Raw genomic sequence first — 19,830 nt, forward strand, 5'->3', positions numbered from 1 at the left:
AGGAAACCAGTTAAAAATGAGAGTCAAAGGTAAAAAAAGGCTGGTCAATGATCTCAGCATTGAGAATTGAAGTTCAGTGGTCACAATATGAAAATAGTTATTGTTCGGTGGCAATGAGTGTAATTTACCCTAATAGGCTGTGAGGTTCGACCCACGTACAACTTTTCTGATTCACTGGTCAGTAACAGTAATTCCAGAGCCACAAGCAAGCTCCTCCGTGGCAAGTTGGCAACCTCCAGTCCTTTGAAACTTTCCCACGGCTTCCCTCCTTTCTATTGTCACATAACCTCCACTCGAATTTCTTCTTTCACTTGTTTCTTCTTCTTCTTCTTCTTCTTCTTCTGAGGCTGGATTTTTCTTTTCCTGGATGAGATGGCACAATTAACACCGAAAGCAGAAAACTTTTTCTTTCTTTCTCGCAACACTAATTCGCATGCTTCATTCTTCAATCACCAAACTTTGCATCTTTTTCCTCCCAAACGAACCTTAAATTTGAGGGTCTTCTGTAGCGTTAAAGAGAAAGAGAATGTTAAAGAAACCCAGAAGGTCCCTGATGTTCTAACTGGACTGCAAGTCGATGAAGTGAAACAGGAGATTTCAACTTCGGATTCTGGAATAGAAGAAGTGGGTTTTGATTGGAACAATATTCCTCCGAGATATAAACTAATTGCCACTACTTCACTTGCATTTGTTATATGTAATATGGACAAGGTAGTTGAGATGATGAGGCATAAAGCGAGTTTTCCTAATTTTCTCAGCGATTTATTAGGTCATGCCTAGGATTAAATTATACTTTTGTGCAGGTAAACTTGAGTATTGCAATTATTCCAATGTCTCACCAGTATGGATGGAATGCTTCAGTGGCTGGCTTAGTGCAGTCTTCCTTCTTTTGGGGTTATGCACTGAGTCAATTACCGGGAGGTTGGCTGGCCAAGATATTTGGTGGGAGGTTTGTTCATCATCTCCAACTTTTAATTGATTACCAAAATTACTTGATCAATTTGATTGTCCCGAGAATGTTTTGATATATACATGCTAGTTGCTGGACAGTTATTTTTAAGCCTTTAATTAGATAACAGATTCATTTAGTTGAAAATTTGAGCTAGTGCTAGTGAAGGAATTTCGAATGAACTTCATCAATAGAGTAACTCGGACGCTTCCAACCTATCTGGAATATCGAATATTGTAGGTGACTGTATCAGGTAGGAAGTATCTTGCAGTGAACTGTGGTCTTAATAGCTTTATATTAATGAGGATGCCACAGTGTCATTCTCAGCATGCTTCTGGATATTATATGTGTTCCAAATGTTTAATCCATGTTCTAGGTTATGTTGTGCAGGATATCATAGTCACTTCACTTTTTTCTTTAATTGTCATTTCCTTTCCCTTCTGCAGAAAAGTTCTTCAGATTGGGGTATTGACTTGGTCATTAGCAACAGCCCTTGTTCCTGCAGTAGCCGGATTTATGCCTGGACTTATCTTTTCCAGGATTTTGGTACTTATAGATGCTTATGAACTCCTTTTCTTTTTTTTTTCCAGTTTGCATCTATTCATTTGCTGATTTACAACTTCAAGTACATGATTGTTGTAGATAGCAACTTATTGCTCATTGATCTACTTCTTGCTTCGTTCATTGAACTTTGCTTAAACTTTCTCCCTTATATAGCTTATGTTGTGTTCTTTTTTTTTGTTGCGAATCTAGGTTGGAATAGGAGAAGGTGTTTCCCCATCAGCAGCAACTGACCTTATTGCGAGGCACGAATGACTTAATTTTATGATGCTTGGATAAGGAGAATATCATATTTGGATTATATTGACTGTATATGCAATATCTGGCCCAAATTCGTTTGCGCATTTTCTTTTTTCTGTTAGACATGTAATTTTCTGTTATAGGCCGGGGATCTAGCTAAGAAAAGGGTTAATTTTTTGGTGGGTTGATCTTCAACCTTTAGAACCTATGATGACTAATTTTTTGCTGGAAATACTGCTTGCTTTTGTTTCATTTATTTCAGAATAAATAGGAGTACATAAAAGTTCCTACCTACCACAATATAACTGCCTTTTTACAGCAACTTTTTTGGATCAGCATAGACTTACCTGACAATGACATATTTCATATCTCTTGATGCCATAGATGTATAGGAATGACCGACTTATACTTGTGCTGATGCCAATGTCTGAACTGCATCCCCATCCCTTCTTATAGGTTATGTGAACTTTTATCCATTTTATCTTATCCCCCTCTTATTGCTTCATTATTGGAAGTTAGAATGGATTATCACATAGGAATGCAGAGTATTTAACATTTTCAAACAGAAAATGGAAGTCTGGTTATGAAGTATTGGGCTGGTTAGCATTCTTCTGCTTTTTTTAGGCATTAGACAATCACTCTCTCATTAGTTGCACCTTCTTTGAAATACTATCTCTGCCTCGATAATGGGATTATTTTAATAGAGCACCAAGACCACCTTTGGTCATTGCATAATGTAGATGACTACATGCATGTAGAGAGGCATACAGAAAAAGTATGTCCTTTCCAGATTCTTCTTGCCTTTTCCCCTTTCATATGCTTATTTTTATCTAGCGTTTTCCTCTCATTCTGAGATTAGCTGGGATGTTATGTTATTATATTTTATTCTGTACTGCTGAACATATGTTTGTTTAGTTAAACACCATATGTGAAATTTTAAATGTTGAATTATTTCTTAATTTAGTTGTTTTTATTTGTTTTAAATGAAAAGCAGTGGATCAGCATGATTTTCCTGATTTTAATTTTTTCCATGGATATTTTCTGCTTATGGTGTATGTACCCTTTTTATGCTGCTATTATGACATTATCCTAGGGCCAATCTCTTAATGAAGAGCTCATGTGGGGTTAATTTTTCTCATATTGACTATGCCAACACTATATGCAGGACGATACCTTTGGAAGAACGCTCTAGAGCTGTAGCATTTGTCTTTGGTGGGCTAAGCGTAGGAAGTGTTGCCGGGTATGTTTTATTGAAATTACAAAATGATAAAGTATGATTACCATATTAATACTCTTGGAGTTCTGAGGAAGTTTCAACGGACGATGTATATATAAAGGGGTCAAACTGAAGTACTTTTTCATAACCTTATATATCTGCTAAAAATTATCCAGATAACATACATTTATTTGTTTAGCTCTGTTACACGTAGCTTAAGAAAATGTTGCAGTGCTTATTCTGTTAGTTGAAATAGTAATCAGATTTCGTTAAATGTTATATCTAATTTATAAAGAAAATTCATGCAGGCTTCTTTTGGCTCCTCCCTTGATTCAAAATTTTGGTTGGGGATCTGTATTTTACTTTTTTGGCTTCCTTGGAATAGCTTGGTAAGTAGCAGTTGTGTCTGTCTCAATCAGAGCAAATTTGTACATCATGCAGATAGATATTTCTTTCAATGTAAAAAATAATGGATTTTACCTTTTAGTGCTCTGAACCTTGCAAAATAAATAATTTGATTCTTTTTATGTTCATTTAATTTTACTTTCCAAGTTTCAGTAATTGACCAAATTTGACTTTTTCTTTTTGCTCTATCAAAATCTATGAAGGTTTTTGACATTTCGTTTTCTTGAAGAGGAACAAACATCAAATGCTGCTAGACCCTCAAGTGAGTGCTCTAACATTATTGTCCTGAATAATTACTTGTTAAAGAATAAGCCTGGCCTTTTCCTTTTTACTCAATCTCCAGAATGGATTTTGAACAGTCTTCTGCCCAATTAAAACCAAAATTATCATATAAATTAAGAATAGTAGACTAGCCAATTGGAATCAGGTTCAAGTTGTTTGCATGATGATATTATGTTCTGATTTATGCAACTTGCTTTTGGATAGCAGACTTCTGCAGTTCAACTTTTTCAGTTTTTGAATTTGTTACCTCTACTTTTCCATAATGTAATTCCTATTAAATAATACTTTGCTAACAATAAGTATTTAATATGATACTTGCTAAAACGTTATTGCCTATTTCCTTAAGCTTCCTTTTCCATATGTTTATTTGTGAGGTATCTCTTAATGTATGGCAGGACAACAGTCTATTTCTTCGGAAAAAAACGGGTTTAGTTCTATTGAAGAGTTAGGCAGTTCATTGAAGGTATGTTGTTTTTATGTTTTCCTAGAGTTTTAGAATTTTATTGTGTATTTAAAGACTTTGACAATGTGGTGACTATCATTCATTTGTATATGAGAATGTGAATGCAACTGTATTTACTATGTATTGAGATGAAGAAGTCGAGAGAAGTATGTTATTTTCCATTGAGAACAAATATACATGATACAGCTTGTTTATACAACAAGCTTAGTAACTAAACAGCTAGCTGAGTTAATTAATTACAACAATATGATATTAATCTTTTGCCACATCAGCATATTTACCCGCTCAAATGCAACTGTCTAACAAACCTCTAAACAGAGCAGACTAAACTGAAAAATAGTATTTTGAACAGAAACTCACAAACTTGACTAGGCTCTGATACCATTTTAACACAGAGAAGATGGGATAATTGTATGATCTTGTAGTATGAACGAACAATTCATACATGCATATACATATACATATATATACACACAACATATATAAACATATACATATACATATAATAATACATACATTCATATATACGTATACACACACACATATACATGATGATGTATGCTAAAATAGGAAAGAGATTAAAAGATTTTAATGTGATTCCTATCAATGATCAAAGAATGCAAGCTATTCATATCTGTCACAATAATAATAGAATAATAGTAATTTAATTTTCTTCAGAGTTCGTTTTTGGCTTTGCGAAGATATACACATCATGGTCAGAAAAGAAGGGTTAAATGAAAGTCATGAAGCTTCTGTATAAAAATGTAATCACTTTCAAAAAAGAATGGCCACGCAATCTGTTAACCAAAGGTAATTAGAGCTAAGGTTGCACTCAAACCTCAACTTCCATTGGCTGCATTGAAATAGTTCACTTAAATTCTGCATTTTTTTTTCATGTTCACTGTTGATTGTAACAAATACTGGGAGGATCGGTAAAATGCTACTTTACTCATATTCATCAATGTCTGATTGTCCCACATATATACAAATATATCAGATTTTCTGTTTGTTTTGAATGTAGGTTAACTATTTATGATATTTAGTATTAATTGGAATGCAATAGAAATGTACTTGAAGGGTATTCTTATTGTATTGCCATCACATTGCTTACTGGCTATGTTGTGACAGGATGTACCATGGAATGCATTTTTCCAGAGTCGAGCTGTGTGGGCGATGATATATGCTCATTTTTGTGGAAGCTGGGGTCACTATACTTGTTTGTCTTGGCTTCCTTCTTATTTTAGGTAATTCTGCAACATCATGTGTAGTTGTCCTCGCTTTTCATCAGGTTTGCTGTAAACATTTTTTGTGTTTTTTTTTTCCTAATTGCCGATTTTCTTGTCAAATCAACCGTTATCATTAGGGTACACCTTGTGTGATAGAGAGTGGAATAATAGGAATACAAGATAAAATGAGTATTGAGGGACACATGGTTTGGGGCCTAATGATAGGTAGTTACTAGAGGGAGAGGCTTTAGTTGGTATATATATAGCTGTACAAAGAGAAGAAATGGGAGGGGAAAATTATGTTTGTTCAGTTTGGCTCATTTGAGTTGTGCTTTGCACATTGAGTATAGAGGGAAGAATATCTTCCTATGGGCATTGAGTTGATGGTCAATCCATTCTGGTTTTCTTATTTTCTCTCAGTCTAGTGTAGTTCCTCTTTGAGTTCTTCAATCAAATATTATATTTGACTATATCTGTTTGGTAACTTCAATCTATTTTCTCTGTATTTGTTTCTTGTTTCTATCATTATGTGTTTCAGTTTCCATATTATAATCTAGTAGTCTCAAGGAAGCTTATTCATAATTTGACATGCTATGCAGCGAGGAGCTAAACCTAAATTTGACAGAGGCTGCATGGGTTAGTAAATCTATTCTGTCTCTCTCTAACTAAAAGTTATGGGTAAAAGTTCAGTGCCTTTCATGTACAAGAATCTCATGATTCAACCTTGTATATAGGGTATGCGCTCCTTTGTATCTAACTTGCAAATGGATGGATGCATAATCATCCATCTGCATCTTGACACAAAGATGATAAAACAAAGGTCATAATTTATGCTATAGTCGTATGCGGGATTCTGAAGTGGAACGCACAATTATCTAAGTAAGATTGAACTCTGAAAGCTGTTGGCATATAAAAGAGATTATGAAAGAGTTGACTTGAATTATCGAATGGTTTGGTTAATGTTGTACTTGTGTACTGTTGGAAAGGTCTGGAAGTTGACAACTTCTCTCTGTAGCATGTCAAAATCTAGTTCACTGCTTATCCAAATTTATTGGTCGAGTTTGTTTATCTTATTCAGTGTTGTCTTGACATTTAATGTTATCAAAGCTCTGGTTGGAGTCATGGTTAATTTCACTGCATATGTTATTTTATATTATTCTAATCCCTGTGTTATCTTTGGTATATAAGGTGTATACTCCTCTGTTCCATAATATGCATCTATATATTTGGCTGTTCAATTATTTTATACCATCTATAAGAAAATGTGGCAACCAATTTCTTTCAGGTTTCAATCCTTCCTCCTTTGGCTTCAATTTTCGTGACAAGCATTGCTTCACAGCTTGCTGACAACTTAATCGCAAATGGAGTTGAAACCACTACGGTATGGGAGAACATTGAAAATTAATTGTTATACTGACCCAACAACCTATAACTTTTTCCAATGCATTAAGATCAGCTATTTAAGTTTAAAAACTGTAAACACGGCCTTTTTATTTTCGCTTCTACTTCAGTTTTGATCCTTGTGAGCTTTTCTTGTAGGTGAGGAAGATATGCCAAACAGTTTCCTTTTTGTCTCCAGCTGTTTGCATGGTTTTCTCCTCAGTAGATCTAGGACTGCCACCTTGGGAGGTTGTGGGGATTTTGACCTGTGGCTTGGCCCTCTCAAGCTTTGCCCTTTCTGGTTGTTCCACATAGACCTTTAACTATATTTTATTTCGGAAGCATTATTTAACAGGATTTTCGCACTTATTTTGTGGGTTGACAACTAATTTGATCAAAGTCATTTTGTGCAGGACTGTACTGCACACATCAAGATATATCTCCTGAATATGCAAGTATATTGTTGGTAAGTGAGCTTGTAATCCGAAATTCTTAACGTTTGCTTTCATGTTTTCATGAAGCACCCTGAGCCACTGAACTTTGTTGTATTTATACACATCGAGCCCTTGATATTTTACTTTCACACATCGGGCCAATAATTATTTATAAGCCCTACATCAAATCATTAGAAAGTCTAATTAAGTCCTTTGGTCAAGGCCTCAATATGTTTGTTTGTAAACAAGCAATGATTCAATTTGTAAAATAAAAGATCAAGGGTTCAATGTGTAAAAAAAAAGAAGTTCAGGGACCTCAGGCTGCTTTATTCCTTTTTCTTATGGGCAGCTTTAAGAGCCTTTTCTCTTCAATACCGGACCGCTATGCCACAACGGACTCTACTGATAGCTTTAAGCTTGTAGGTTTTAGGTGCAGGTCCAATATTCATTGAGTCTAGGTTTTAGATTTTGTTAATGCCAGTCACCAAGTAAAAGTTTTAGCTTGAATACTGAAAGAAGAATGCCTGCTCACAAAAGTAAATTAAGAGGTTATCTGTTGAATAATGGGCTCAGGGGATTACAAACACGGTTGGAGCAGTTCCTGGAATTGTAGGTGTGGCCCTGACAGGTTATCTTCTTGATACAACACATTCATGGAGTGTAAGTTGCTTTCTTCCAGCCTTTTGAAGTTCAAATATTATAATGGCACTATAGGGGTGGCAACGGGACAGGGATCTCCCGTTACATGTGGGCTCCATCCTGATGGGGATGGGAAATTCTCCGAAATAGTCCACCGCAGAGACGGCGATGGGGACAGTGGTGCTGTCCCCGCCTTATATATATATATATATAGTTATTATAAATAACCAGATGATAAGTAGCAAGCAAGACATCCCCTTGACCTCTAAATGCTTATGTGATATGAAGTTAATTTCCTTTGCCAAATTTGTATGATGCAGCTGTCACTATTTGCACCTTCTATCTTCTTCTACTTGACCGGTACAGTTGTATGGTTGGCATTTGCAAGCAGTAAACCTCAAAAATTTTCCAACATAGATTGACTAGGATTTCCCAGTTCTGTTTTCTGGTAAAAAATTGAAGAAAGCGGCTTTTGAGGTGCTGCGAATTGATTTCTTCCGTGGTATTTTAGTGGGAATTGATCACTGACTGGACCTGTTTTGTGTTCTACTCTACATACAAGAAACGAGAAATAAAATTGAAAAGAAAAAGACAGAAGGAAGCAGTTGCAGATGATCCCACGTGTGGTACATAGACATCATCTCTGTAGTTTTGACACCACAAAAGTATATATGTAGAAACACGATAGGAATCTTTTTGTTGTATTATATCATTATATTAACTAGAAAGAAAGTGAAATACTTCGCCAAAGTAATACAAATTCCATTTTCCTTGTAATTATCTTATCTTGTTATGTTCATATTGTTTCTTTACATCAACAAATTGTTATACAATTGACCAACAAAAATGAATCAAACAGTTCCATGTATTCTATTATTTCCCCAAATAATTATAAGGAACTGATTTCAGTTCCAACCTAACTAACTACAAGCAGGGAGAACAGATGGCAAGTGAACAAATACAATAGAGAAAGGTGCAACAATAATGGGTGTGGATGAATTTACATGAATTGGATCCAAATTTGGTATATCTCCAGATGAATTTACAGTTAAACTGTTTCCATTAAGTAGCATTGTTTGACTGTGTAGATTACCATCTTTTGCTGTTAGATGGTATTCCTCTCTTGTGCTTCCAGCTGCTGAAACTTGTGGCAGCTCAACCGCTTTTGTTCTGTGAGACCTGCGACTTTTAAACGACCTATGATGATGATGGTTGTGCTTATGATGCAATGCCATTGTGTTGTTATACTTTACATTAACTTGAACAGCTGTGCTGTTGTCTAAGTTGATTAGCAGTAATGTGATGCCCTTCTGAAACATGATAAAATTCAATTATCAGATAACAAATCTTGATTCTTAGTTTCATATGTTTTCAGCGTATAATTCACTTACAGATTCTTTTGCACAGTGCGCGTATGCACGGATCTTTTTCATCCCCGAAAAGCTTGTCGATAGAACGTTTCTTCCCATCAACCGGTGCCATAGAAGAGCACTGTAACAATGAGAGCAAAGTACAAGAAGTTTTTGTGAGGATCTCAAGAAAACTTTGCAACTTTGAATGAAGTAATGATACATTTATGAGCAACGAAATGAATGGTATAGTTCCATGAAATTACCTGTAGTAGTCTGGATTCGGTATGAAGTTTGTTGTGTTGAGTAAACCATAATTTCCGCCAATTAGTGACTGCCTGCAGTATGTTTTTGTGTCATAAACTGCTGACATACCAAGCTGATCGAGGTACCTGTCCAACATCAGTACACTTGAATCAGGATCAGAAAGCTGAAGATTTTCACAAGAACTACGTATGAAGTTGATCTAATTTACCAGAAACTATATACAAAAGCATTCGAAACGAGATTATGGCCGCTGTTGTAAGCCCCTCCAGATTCACCAACCCAAGCAGTTGCTGAAGTTGCAGAACTCTTAAGAATACTTTGGAGGCCATGGAAGGTATTAGCCTCACCATCAAGATAGGATGGATCAAGAATCTTCTCAACAAGATGCTGATCAACTCCTATTGGAAAAATGAGAATCGAAATTTGTCAAGTTGAAGCTACAATAAAGAAACAAAATGTTAATCAGAATTTCTATAAAAGATACCTGGACCAAGATTGTATATATGGTGTGTGATAACATCAACAGAATTTCCTGTTTTGTCAATGAACTGTTTGAACCAATTGGCATCATAAAATCCTCCTGGTGATATGATTAGTGGCTTAGGTTTCATGTCACTGTAAACTTTTTGCACTATATTATAGAGAGAGATTGTATCAGAAGCATACTGATCTGCTGCTACTCTTGTTCCAACTCCACTCCCACACAATTCATTCCCTAATCAATGGACAAAACACTGATTGTCAAGGTAAATTAATTGTCATAAACTTAAATACACCAAGAATAAGGATGGATGGTTAAGTTGGCCCTTCAAGTTGGTTAATGAATTAATTTTTCCTAAAATGAACTTTGAATATCAATTTGGTCCTTCAAATTCTCATTTTTTAACAATTAAACCAAAATGACACATCAAATTAGAAATTAGGACGTGCCACTTCTAGACTAATTTGACAAAAAAATGCAAGTTATAAAATAAATTGATATTATTTTGGGTCAAATTGATACTGCACAGGCAAAATGACTTTTTTTTTAAAAATCATAGTTATAAGCACGAATAAGAGGGTGAGCCTTGTCGCAAGCGGTAAACGTTGTTGTGGTGTGACTGAGAGGTCACGAGTTCGAGTCTTAGGAGCGGCCTCTTGTTAAAAAATTGGCTGGGGAAGGCTTGCCCCGTGCACCGGGCTGCCCTTTTTAGTTATAAGCACGAATAAATACAGTATATGAAAAATTTTCTTACCAAGCTCCCAACCATGAATAAGATAGTTCTTTTTGACGGTGTAAGTTATAAAAGATTCAGCATTTGTATGGTTCCAAGCTCCTGCTGAAGAACCATCAGATTGAATTGACCGTCCAGTCAGAGCATTTAATCCAAAAATAATTTTAGCCCTGAGTTGAAGAAAAGAAACAGAGTTGACTGTTTAGATTACTAATACAAATTCCAGTGATTTAAAGTGAGAGTGAAGTGGAAATAGATTGTTTTACCCTGATTTGCTGAAAAAGGCATTTAATTCATCCCATCTATACATGGGTAAACATCCCTGAGTAAAACCAAACATTTCAGAGGTACTTTTTACAAATTGTTTACAAGGTTCCTGATTATCTTCAGTGTCATAGATGACTTTATCTTGCAAAGTACCTCCTAATCTGATCTTCAATGGTGAAAAAGCTGAACCATTGTCCAAAAAAACAAATTATATTTTAGGATTATACAATAAACACATAGAAGAAACTCTTGAGTTGAAGATATATCATACCCTTTATAGCATTTAGTAAAATAATGTTGTTAAGATCCTGCATTAATGGAAAACAAAAAAAGAATTAAGCATTTCCCATTTCCTAACACACCAAGGACAATATTAAATAGACAAGAATTATAATCTTGCAGAGAAAAGGTTAAAAGAAAAAAGACAAACCAGATTAATAAGAGAAGCATGGTTCCAGCTGCAAGTACCATAATCACATTTCTCAGGAGGCCACCAATCTAAAGTGGCACAAATGAAATCATCATCAATCTTACCAATGGAAGTTTTCCCATCTATGAACACAGTGCCATCTTCCAAACTCAAACAAAATAAGGAGTAACTAGAGATGAATAACACAAAAATGAAGCCTTTTGGACAAATAAGCGAACCCATCTTCGGATTCAGCTATTTGAGCTCAAGATCTGAGTTTTTCTGTATAAATGGGTGAGAGAGCCATGAAAGTTCAGAGGTGGGGTTTCCTACTGAAAGCTGCAGCAGGGCCACAATATATTAATACGAGGAAGCGGCAAAAATTTGGAACTTGTAATTTGCAACTTGTTAATTACTATTACAAGTAATTAGTACTAAAAGAAGTAGCCAAAAAAAGACAAGATGATGTTTCTTTGAGGTATGTGGAAGCTAATGTAGACGGGGAGGTTTGTTTAGAGGTGGGGGCCATGGCTTTGCTTTGCCTGAACAAACTTCTATATAAAGTTGCCAACCAACCCATATTTGAAACACTGATATCTATCTCTTCTTTTAATTTCTTTTTTCAAATGCCAAAATAAATAAAGAAAAAAAAAATCGTTATACCTTTCAATTTTTTATTTAACACATTTTTTTTCTAAAGAAGATGAAAACATGTTAAACAACTGATGCCATTCTTTGTAATGTCAACAGATATTGGAGATATCAGAAATTTTCACATGCACTTTAATGAGCATGTAGAATTTACTCATTCACCTTAAATATTGAGGCTTAGATTTAATAAACCTATATCTAACGGTGAATGAGCAAATTCACTTGTTCATTAAGTTGCATGTGATCAAGACTGTTGGAGACATATATGTATCTCGGGTAACTGCCCTTTGTGTATATCCCATGAAACAACTCTTCACTTACTCCACAACTGTAGGTCTTCGCGTACCCTCTGGTTGAGTTTTATCCCGACCGATTGTCAACATCAGTTTTTTTGCTCTCCCTCTTACTGTCCAGATGACAATGAATCTATTAACACTGCGTCTTTGGAAGGGGATGGAGTGGGCTGCAATTTTTTCCACGACCTTGTGGTGGTTATGGCGATGGCAGAATGAGTTCGTCTTCCAGGCGCCTATGCGGGATTATGGGGTCAGCAAAGCCATTTTATCCAGGTACATGAATATAATCTTAGCATCGTACAATATGCTCGAGTTAACACGTGTCTCTTTGAGAATATTACTATTGTGTGGTATCCCCCGGATGATGGTTGGATTAAAATCAATTATGATGGCGCGAGTAGAGGGAATCCAGGAGTCGCTTCGACAGGGGGGCGTAGCACAAACTTCTAATGGAGTATGGTTATGCAGGTTTCTATGCGATCTGGGTATTTGTTCAGCAACACTGGCTCAACTATGAGGACTCTATTTTGGTCTTGACATGGCTTGGAGAAAAGTTTCAAGCCAGTTATTATGGAAGTGGACTCTCTTGAGGTAGTATGGTTAGTTTCGGAACCGTGCCAGATCACTCACCGGTATTTATGGTTAGTTGAAGGCTGTAGGTAGACCTGGCCATGGGTCGGGCTGGGTCGAGCCGGACGGGCTTTTCTATAAAAGTCTTCAGCCCAGCCCAGCCCACTAGTAATTTAGGCGTGCTCGGGCCGGGCTGGGCAAGGGGTTAAAAATCAAATCCCAAGCCCAGCCCATATAAACCCACCTAAACATATATACATAATTTTTTAATTATAAAAAATAAAATTTAATACTTAAAAATAAATATTAATATATTAATATATAAAATTTATTAATTAATAGGCGGGCCAGGCTGGGCCGACCCACGCTATTTTTCTTAATTCCAAGCCCGCCTAAAAAATAAGCGGGTTTTAGCGGGTCTGGGCCTAACATCAATTAGTATTTCCAAGCCCGGCCCAAGGGACACGGGCCTGGGCAGGCCGGGTGGGTACCCGGGCCCGTGGACAGGTCTAGCTGTAAGAAGTTTTTGAAGAAGTCTTGGGTTGTCACGATTTCCCACGTTTTTCGTGAGGGTAACTGAGCAGCCGACAGGATGGCAAGATTCGCAGGAACTCTTTCATTGGGACATCACGAGTATGTTGAGCGGTCTACATGCCTCCTTGATATTCTTCATGCTGATACGAGTGACGTTAGCGCTACGTGTGGGGTTCGAATTTAATTTTATGTTTTCCCTTGGGGTCTATCCCTTCTTCTGTAACCCAAAAAAAACTGAATTTAAAACATTAAACAGAAAGAAAGAGGGATATGATCCCAAATTTCGAAACCAAACACAGAGGCAACAAATTTTGTAAGAACACGCATCGCCTGATTTACAAATTTATTGTCATAACGGGTAGAATAGTTCAATAAATCTGTAACGAAGGATTTACGATAAGATAACACAATTTTAAACAAAACTCTGAATTTTCCCTGTTATGGATAGCTAAAAGAACAATTTGTGCATCTGATTCAATAAAGACGTCTTCATAACCATTGTCCTTCAATCAACCCAACGACTCTCGGACATCTAAGCACTCGACAAGCAAAAGCACAAAGGGACACTAAAAAAACTAGATTTAGCCATAATAAGAGCTCCCCTTTCATCGATGACAAGGAAACCAAAGCTAGCAGTCTTATTATGATTGAACAAGGCAGCGTCGACATTGCATTTCAAAAGGCCATAACGAGAAAGGGACCAAGTCATGCTTAGATTACTAAAATTAGATGGATTATTGCTAGGAGAACTTTTCGCTTTCTTCCAACTAGAGAAGAAGGTCGTTTCATTACTAAACATGATACCAGCAGGGGAAGAGCAGTTGTTACATGCATCAATACGACTTATTCTAGCAGTAGTGGCAAGTTTAGACCTAGAATTACAACAAATGGATGTAAAGGCTGTTTTTCTTAATGGAGAATTGAACAAAGAGATCTACATGGATTAATAGTAGGTTTTATCAAAGAAGGCAGCGAACAAAAGGTTCACAAGCTAATCAAATCGATCTATGGCCTTAAACAATCTTCTAGAAATTGTTATATTCGATTTCATAATGAAATGATAGATAACGACTTCAAGTTAATTGAAGAAGATCATTGTGTCTATACTAAGCACCCTGGAAAAAGGTTTGTCATTTTATCATGGTATATCGATGATATCCTCATAGTAGGAAATGTCATTGGATATATAAATCAAGTAAAAGCTTGGTTGAATTCAAGTTTTGAAATGAAAGATATGAGTGAAGCTGCATATATTCTTGGAGTTAAACTTTCAAGAGACCGTTCTAGGAAAATATTGTCCTTCTCTTAGAAGAGATATATCAACAAGATTCTTGAACGATTCAATATGCAAAGTTGTAAACCCATGTATACCCATATGTCTACATAAATTCCTTGAGTTTAGAAATGTGTCTTAAAACACAAACATAAATTGAACATATCAAGTGCTATTGGAAGTCTGATGTATGTAATTATGTGTACTAGACCTAATATATGTCATGTCATTGGCATGATGAGCAAAATTTTAGTCCAATCCTAGACCAACACATTGAACCACTATTAAGAGAATTATGAAATATCTCAAAAATACAACTGATTATTATTTGTGTTATCGAGCTAAAGATCTGCAATTAAGACCAAAGATTTCAAAGCAAGTTAAAGCATATATAGATTAAATACCATTTTGTAAGAGATTTAATTGTAGGTAAGGAAGTTAGCATGAAGTATGTACGAATCGTGACATGGTTGATGATCCTCTCACGAAACTTGTCACTAGAGATGTTCATGGGAAACATGTAAGATCCCAAGGTTTATACGGTTTAGATTGTTGGAAATGTGTCCTGAAGACAACCATTTTAAGGATAGTTATACGATTAATGAAACGTTCATTAAATGTTATTTGATTTATTTATGATTTACTATCAAAGGAATTTATCTTTTATCACATAATCAATTAATGATAAAGGTCCATATATTATAATCAGTACATAAAGTGTTCATACAAGATGAAGTGAGATAAAACTTTATGTAAACCTGAAATGATAAATAATCTTAAATAAAATACCATTAGGACTTGCATGTAACAATGTTTCACATTCCTGAATATGCAGCTCATCTCACGAGTTATATATATGCGCATATCTAGATAGTTACATGGATAAACATGAAAGAGTTCATGTGCATTGGGGACCCGGCATGAGATACCATAATGGATTAATCTAACTAATGTCACATAGTCATCTCATAACTAATAGGTATAACTAATCATCAGACTTAAATAATCATCATTGTAATTCTGGATTATCTAGTGGGATGTTTTAATGCCATTATCAAGCATGATCCGATATCACTGGTATGCTTTGGATAGTAATTGGGCATCACATGAAATAATTGTAGGATAGTTGAATGATAGATTAAGCATTCATCACTATCCTGAGATGAGAGATATATCATATGACACTTGTGAGAGAATTGTTCTAAATCCTTGCAAGGTGATAGCCTAAAGGCTGAAACAATAGTTTCATGTTATTTATCTAGTTTGAACAACTCGACCTGGACAGGTAAATAAATGTCTTTGTATATGTGACCTGAAATATTTCATGGTCATAATTCATTTGGATATACAGGCTGATGAAGGATCGAATTATATTGTATCTGTACATTCAAAGGTAAAAGGTCAAATCAACTTGACTCCTTATGGATCTGTGGAAATGGGGAATTACCCTATTAGTTTGGGTCCATTCATTCCGTTATAAATTTAGTTGGATTAGTTTTGAATAAATTATTAAATAGAAATTAAGGAGTTAATTTACTATCAAATTAAGCGTTAAATGAATTGCAATAAACATATATGACTAGCTATGGTAAGAACATGATGGATCACACACTAAGAAGAACAAAATGGGTAAAATGGTAATTTTGGAATGGTTTTGAAATGTCACGGTTAGAAAGAGATGTGTGTATATTAATTCGAGTGAATAAATTATATAGATGATTATAATTAATTGAATTAATATAATTCGCTATATTAAAGAATAATTAATTTAATGATTAAGAGAAATAAATAACTTAGATTTTTTTTTTAAGATATAACTTAGAATTATTTCAACTAATAAACTGATTATATATTTCAATTATTTATATATATGATATTAGATTATTAAATTAGATGATAATTTATTTGAAATTGAAGGATTATACATTAAATAATCCTAATACAAACACGAGTGAAAGGCTTACCTCTTGTAGAGTAGAACCAGTTGAGTTGATTATTAGCGAAAGATTCGAATATACCATGATCTCGTATCACCGAAGACGAATCACCCACGTAGATATTAGTCTCGAGGTGAAAATGGTGGATCCACGAACTAAAGCGAACTTCTGAGATGGAGAGAGAGGGTGGAGCAAGATGAGGGCGTTGTAGAGGAGAATTATTTATTATGATTTTGATCGGCTATAGATTAGGGTTAGATGGATATCTATTTATAGCTTAGGTTTAGCTTATAAAACTCTAACCTTAATCCTCCATTTTTTTGGATTGGCTTAGCTCGTTTCACTTACGGACGGATAAATATTCAGTCCATAATTTGAATATTCAGAAATTAAATTAATCTTAAACTAGATAGTTTTCTAGTTAGGAATTAGTAATTATTATTGGTTTAGGAAAGAAAATAAAACCCTAATTGGACTAAATGTGGGACAGAACAAATAGAGTGAATTTAGGGGCTATCTATATATATTCTTTTCATTAGATGAATAGAAAAAACATAAGTTACATAAGCTACATCTTTATATATACCCTAGCCAAAGTCTCTCTCTTACACACTTCGTTCTTGTTCGTTCTTCATTTGTGTGGATCAACGTCAGAAATACTCGACTTCAGACATTATAAGAGTTGATAAGAAGCTTATGGGGATCGCTTCTCCAACAGTAGATTGACATCAACGATGTATTTTTTACTAAACTAACTTGTTTAGATTAGTTCTTGATATCAAATATATGATTATAACTTGATCCAGGTTTAATAGGAATAGAATTTTTTAAATTCCGCGCCGCCTTGGAATGATTCTATTCCCAACATAGACACATCCTCATGTAATTTGAGAAGATAAGTATTCAGTAAAAGCCTTTTGAATTAAATATTTATTTATTCAAATGTTTACTGTTATATAGTGAGGCATGTGGGACAAAGAAGTAACCCACTTACACGAGTATTTAGTCTTATTTTTTCTTACGATGACAAAGATAATATTGATGCTATTTTTTTTATCTATAAATAGATAATGGGTTGATATGTTGGGTAAAGTTCTGGAATAACTTAAACTTGTTTGTCCTATTGCCAAAAGTAGTTTTGAAAGTAAGGGAAATTAAGCTTAGATGTTTGGAACATCTGAACCAATGTTTTCATATGGTGTTTTAAACATGCAATCTCTTCAGAGATAAGAAACAACACCATAACATATGAGTTCATATCATGTGTGGTGAGTGACTCTAAGATGAAAAAGATTGATCTCAACTTTTCCTAGTGTAAGACTCATTTGGTAATTAAATTATTATGGTTTATGAAAACTAATCCTTTAAAACTTAACTTATTCTAGAAGTACAATTTGGAGCTGTCTTAGAAGGATTTTCTCGTGGGCTAAATGATAATACAACTCAGAAATGGGTCGACTAGATAAGCGAATTATGATAAAAGGAATGAAGTTGAAGGGAGCGATTATTATTTACACATTTCGAGTTTTTATGTTTCAAAATACAGGCAGTTATACTGAAATGTATAATTGCGAAAATAGAATACTATAGAGACCCAAGTAAAGTTATAAGGAATGTGATGTGAAATCTAGGATAATGACAATATAATTTTTTCGATACTTTTACAACCATCTGTATATCATTAGAAGGTGTACAATACTCTGTTATTGAAACACGATATATCTTTAACAAGTATATAACAATGATATTCTCGATGGTTTGTTGGTCGCATGATCTATTTTGCGAATATGAAAAAAGAATAAAAGCGCAAATTTATTATGTGCGAGTGGAAGATGTGGGATTTATCCACCCAAAGGAATTCGGATTCAAGTAGATTACATATTCGAGTTTTATCTAATTGTGTTATTATGTAATAACATTACTAGTCTAACAAAGAAGTTAGAATACTAGTCGACATATGATTAATATAATCTAATCCTTATGGAACAATGAAACTTTAGCCTATATAAAAAGGCATATGTCATAATATACATAAGGATTAAGCGAACAATTTTATCTACATCTCTCTATATATTTCGATACTCCTCTCTCTGTGCAAGGAAACTTCGTTCTTAGATATCGTGGATCAATCGTTCTTCCCCTAAATAACTTTGGTGTGAGAACAATGTAACCGGTGATATAAGTTCGTAGTTTTAATTCTTCTATTACGTACTCAACATTAATCTACGCTTCAAAAGGTAACCAGATGATCTGTGTTTGAATCCTATAATTAATTTCATACTTTTACATATAAAAGTAAATGAAAGAGATAAAAAGTTTATCAAAACAAAACTTAAATATCTTAAAAATTGGTCAACATAATAAGTAAAAACACACCATGATAGCTAATAAGCTTTTTGATAATTAATTTAGTAACAATACTGTTTTTCTTCGACATTTGAGTCGGAGTAGTGGCAAGTAGAAGACATTTTGCATGTGAAACAAAAACACTTTATATTTTATTAATACATAGTTAGAAATATAATATTAAAGAGAAGAAGATGTTATGAGATTCATGTGATATTTCATTAACTTCTTTAGTTGAATTCAACTAATGAGTCAAATTCTCAAATTATAACACGTCAATAATAGTGTTTACCTATAAAGTCTGATCAAAATAAATTTAATTATTTATAATTAAATTTAGATTTATTAAAATTTATGGTGAGGATGATTATCATAAAAGTTGGATTTAAAAATTTCGTCGACATATCACATAATAATATAAATAGTTTAAACCAATTCCAACATTTTAAAAAAATTCGAATTTGAAATAGATTATATATTTTTCACAATATTTTATTCTACTTTTTAATTTATAGGGTTAACTTTAGAATACTGTTATCCCAATATCAAAAATATATTTTTTCTTATATTTCTTTATCCTCTGTACAAATTTTTACTGCTATTTTTTTTTATCTATTGTTGGAAAAATTGAATAAAATTATATATTAATTTATATACCAACAAACACATCCTTTTATGAATAGTCGTGTCCGTCATGAACAGTCGTGTCTGTCTATGTACAGTCGTGTTCGTTCGTGAAAAGACATATCCTTTCGAGTTCTATTTATATAGAATGGATTGTCAAATTCACAGTGAGTTGAAAAAGTTGCTGAAGCTATTGTTGAAGTTTTTTCAAAATACTCTTTGTCTGTTCACATTGTTCTTGTTTTCCTACTCCGGTGATAATTAGGCTACACACGGTTTGAGTTCGCTTGCGTAATCT

General features: G+C 34.3%; 2 protein-coding genes across 2 annotated transcripts; one reads left to right on the top strand and one right to left on the bottom strand.

The window, feature by feature from the left end:
- Nucleotides 1-203: 203 nt before the first annotated feature.
- On the top strand, nucleotides 204-8,488 carry LOC136202324 (probable anion transporter 6, chloroplastic). Its single transcript, XM_065992869.1, has 15 exons — nucleotides 204-711; nucleotides 804-949; nucleotides 1,396-1,495; nucleotides 1,703-1,755; nucleotides 2,916-2,990; nucleotides 3,275-3,355; nucleotides 3,575-3,633; nucleotides 4,049-4,116; nucleotides 5,245-5,360; nucleotides 5,942-5,978; nucleotides 6,628-6,723; nucleotides 6,882-7,023; nucleotides 7,136-7,188; nucleotides 7,730-7,816; nucleotides 8,116-8,488. The coding sequence occupies exons 1-15, from the start codon at nucleotides 373-375 to the stop codon at nucleotides 8,215-8,217; spliced, it is 1,554 nt and encodes a 517-aa protein (XP_065848941.1). The 5' UTR covers nucleotides 204-372; the 3' UTR covers nucleotides 8,218-8,488.
- Nucleotides 8,489-8,546: 58 nt separating this feature from the next.
- LOC136202323 (heparanase-like protein 3) lies at nucleotides 8,547-11,762 on the bottom strand. Its single transcript, XM_065992868.1, has 9 exons — nucleotides 11,323-11,762; nucleotides 11,164-11,200; nucleotides 10,892-11,075; nucleotides 10,647-10,795; nucleotides 9,896-10,126; nucleotides 9,620-9,809; nucleotides 9,411-9,536; nucleotides 9,187-9,286; nucleotides 8,547-9,105 (listed from the first exon to the last, which is right to left on the bottom strand). The coding sequence occupies exons 1-9, from the start codon at nucleotides 11,542-11,544 to the stop codon at nucleotides 8,716-8,718; spliced, it is 1,629 nt and encodes a 542-aa protein (XP_065848940.1). The 5' UTR covers nucleotides 11,545-11,762; the 3' UTR covers nucleotides 8,547-8,715.
- Between the last annotated feature and the right edge of the window lie 8,068 nt (nucleotides 11,763-19,830).

Source organism: Euphorbia lathyris, chromosome 8 (genome assembly GCF_963576675.1).
Source record: "Euphorbia lathyris chromosome 8, ddEupLath1.1, whole genome shotgun sequence".
NCBI lineage: Eukaryota > Viridiplantae > Streptophyta > Magnoliopsida > Malpighiales > Euphorbiaceae > Euphorbia > Euphorbia lathyris.

Coding starts and splice junctions, on each gene's coding strand:
- LOC136202324 (XM_065992869.1), top strand. CDS start 373: ATGGCACAATTAACACCGAAAGCAGAAAACTTTTTCTTTCTTTCTCGC. Junction 712..803: donor TTATATGTAATATGGACAAG/GTAGTTGAGATG, acceptor ACTTTTGTGCAG/GTAAACTTGAGTATTGCAAT. Junction 2,991..3,274: donor AGCGTAGGAAGTGTTGCCGG/GTATGTTTTATT, acceptor AAATTCATGCAG/GCTTCTTTTGGCTCCTCCCT.
- LOC136202323 (XM_065992868.1), bottom strand. CDS start 11,544: ATGGGTTCGCTTATTTGTCCAAAAGGCTTCATTTTTGTGTTATTCATC. Junction 10,796..10,891: donor GCCTTTTTCAGCAAATCAGG/GTAAAACAATCT, acceptor TCTTCAACTCAG/GGCTAAAATTATTTTTGGAT. Junction 9,106..9,186: donor CGCACTGTGCAAAAGAATCT/GTAAGTGAATTA, acceptor ATCATGTTTCAG/AAGGGCATCACATTACTGCT.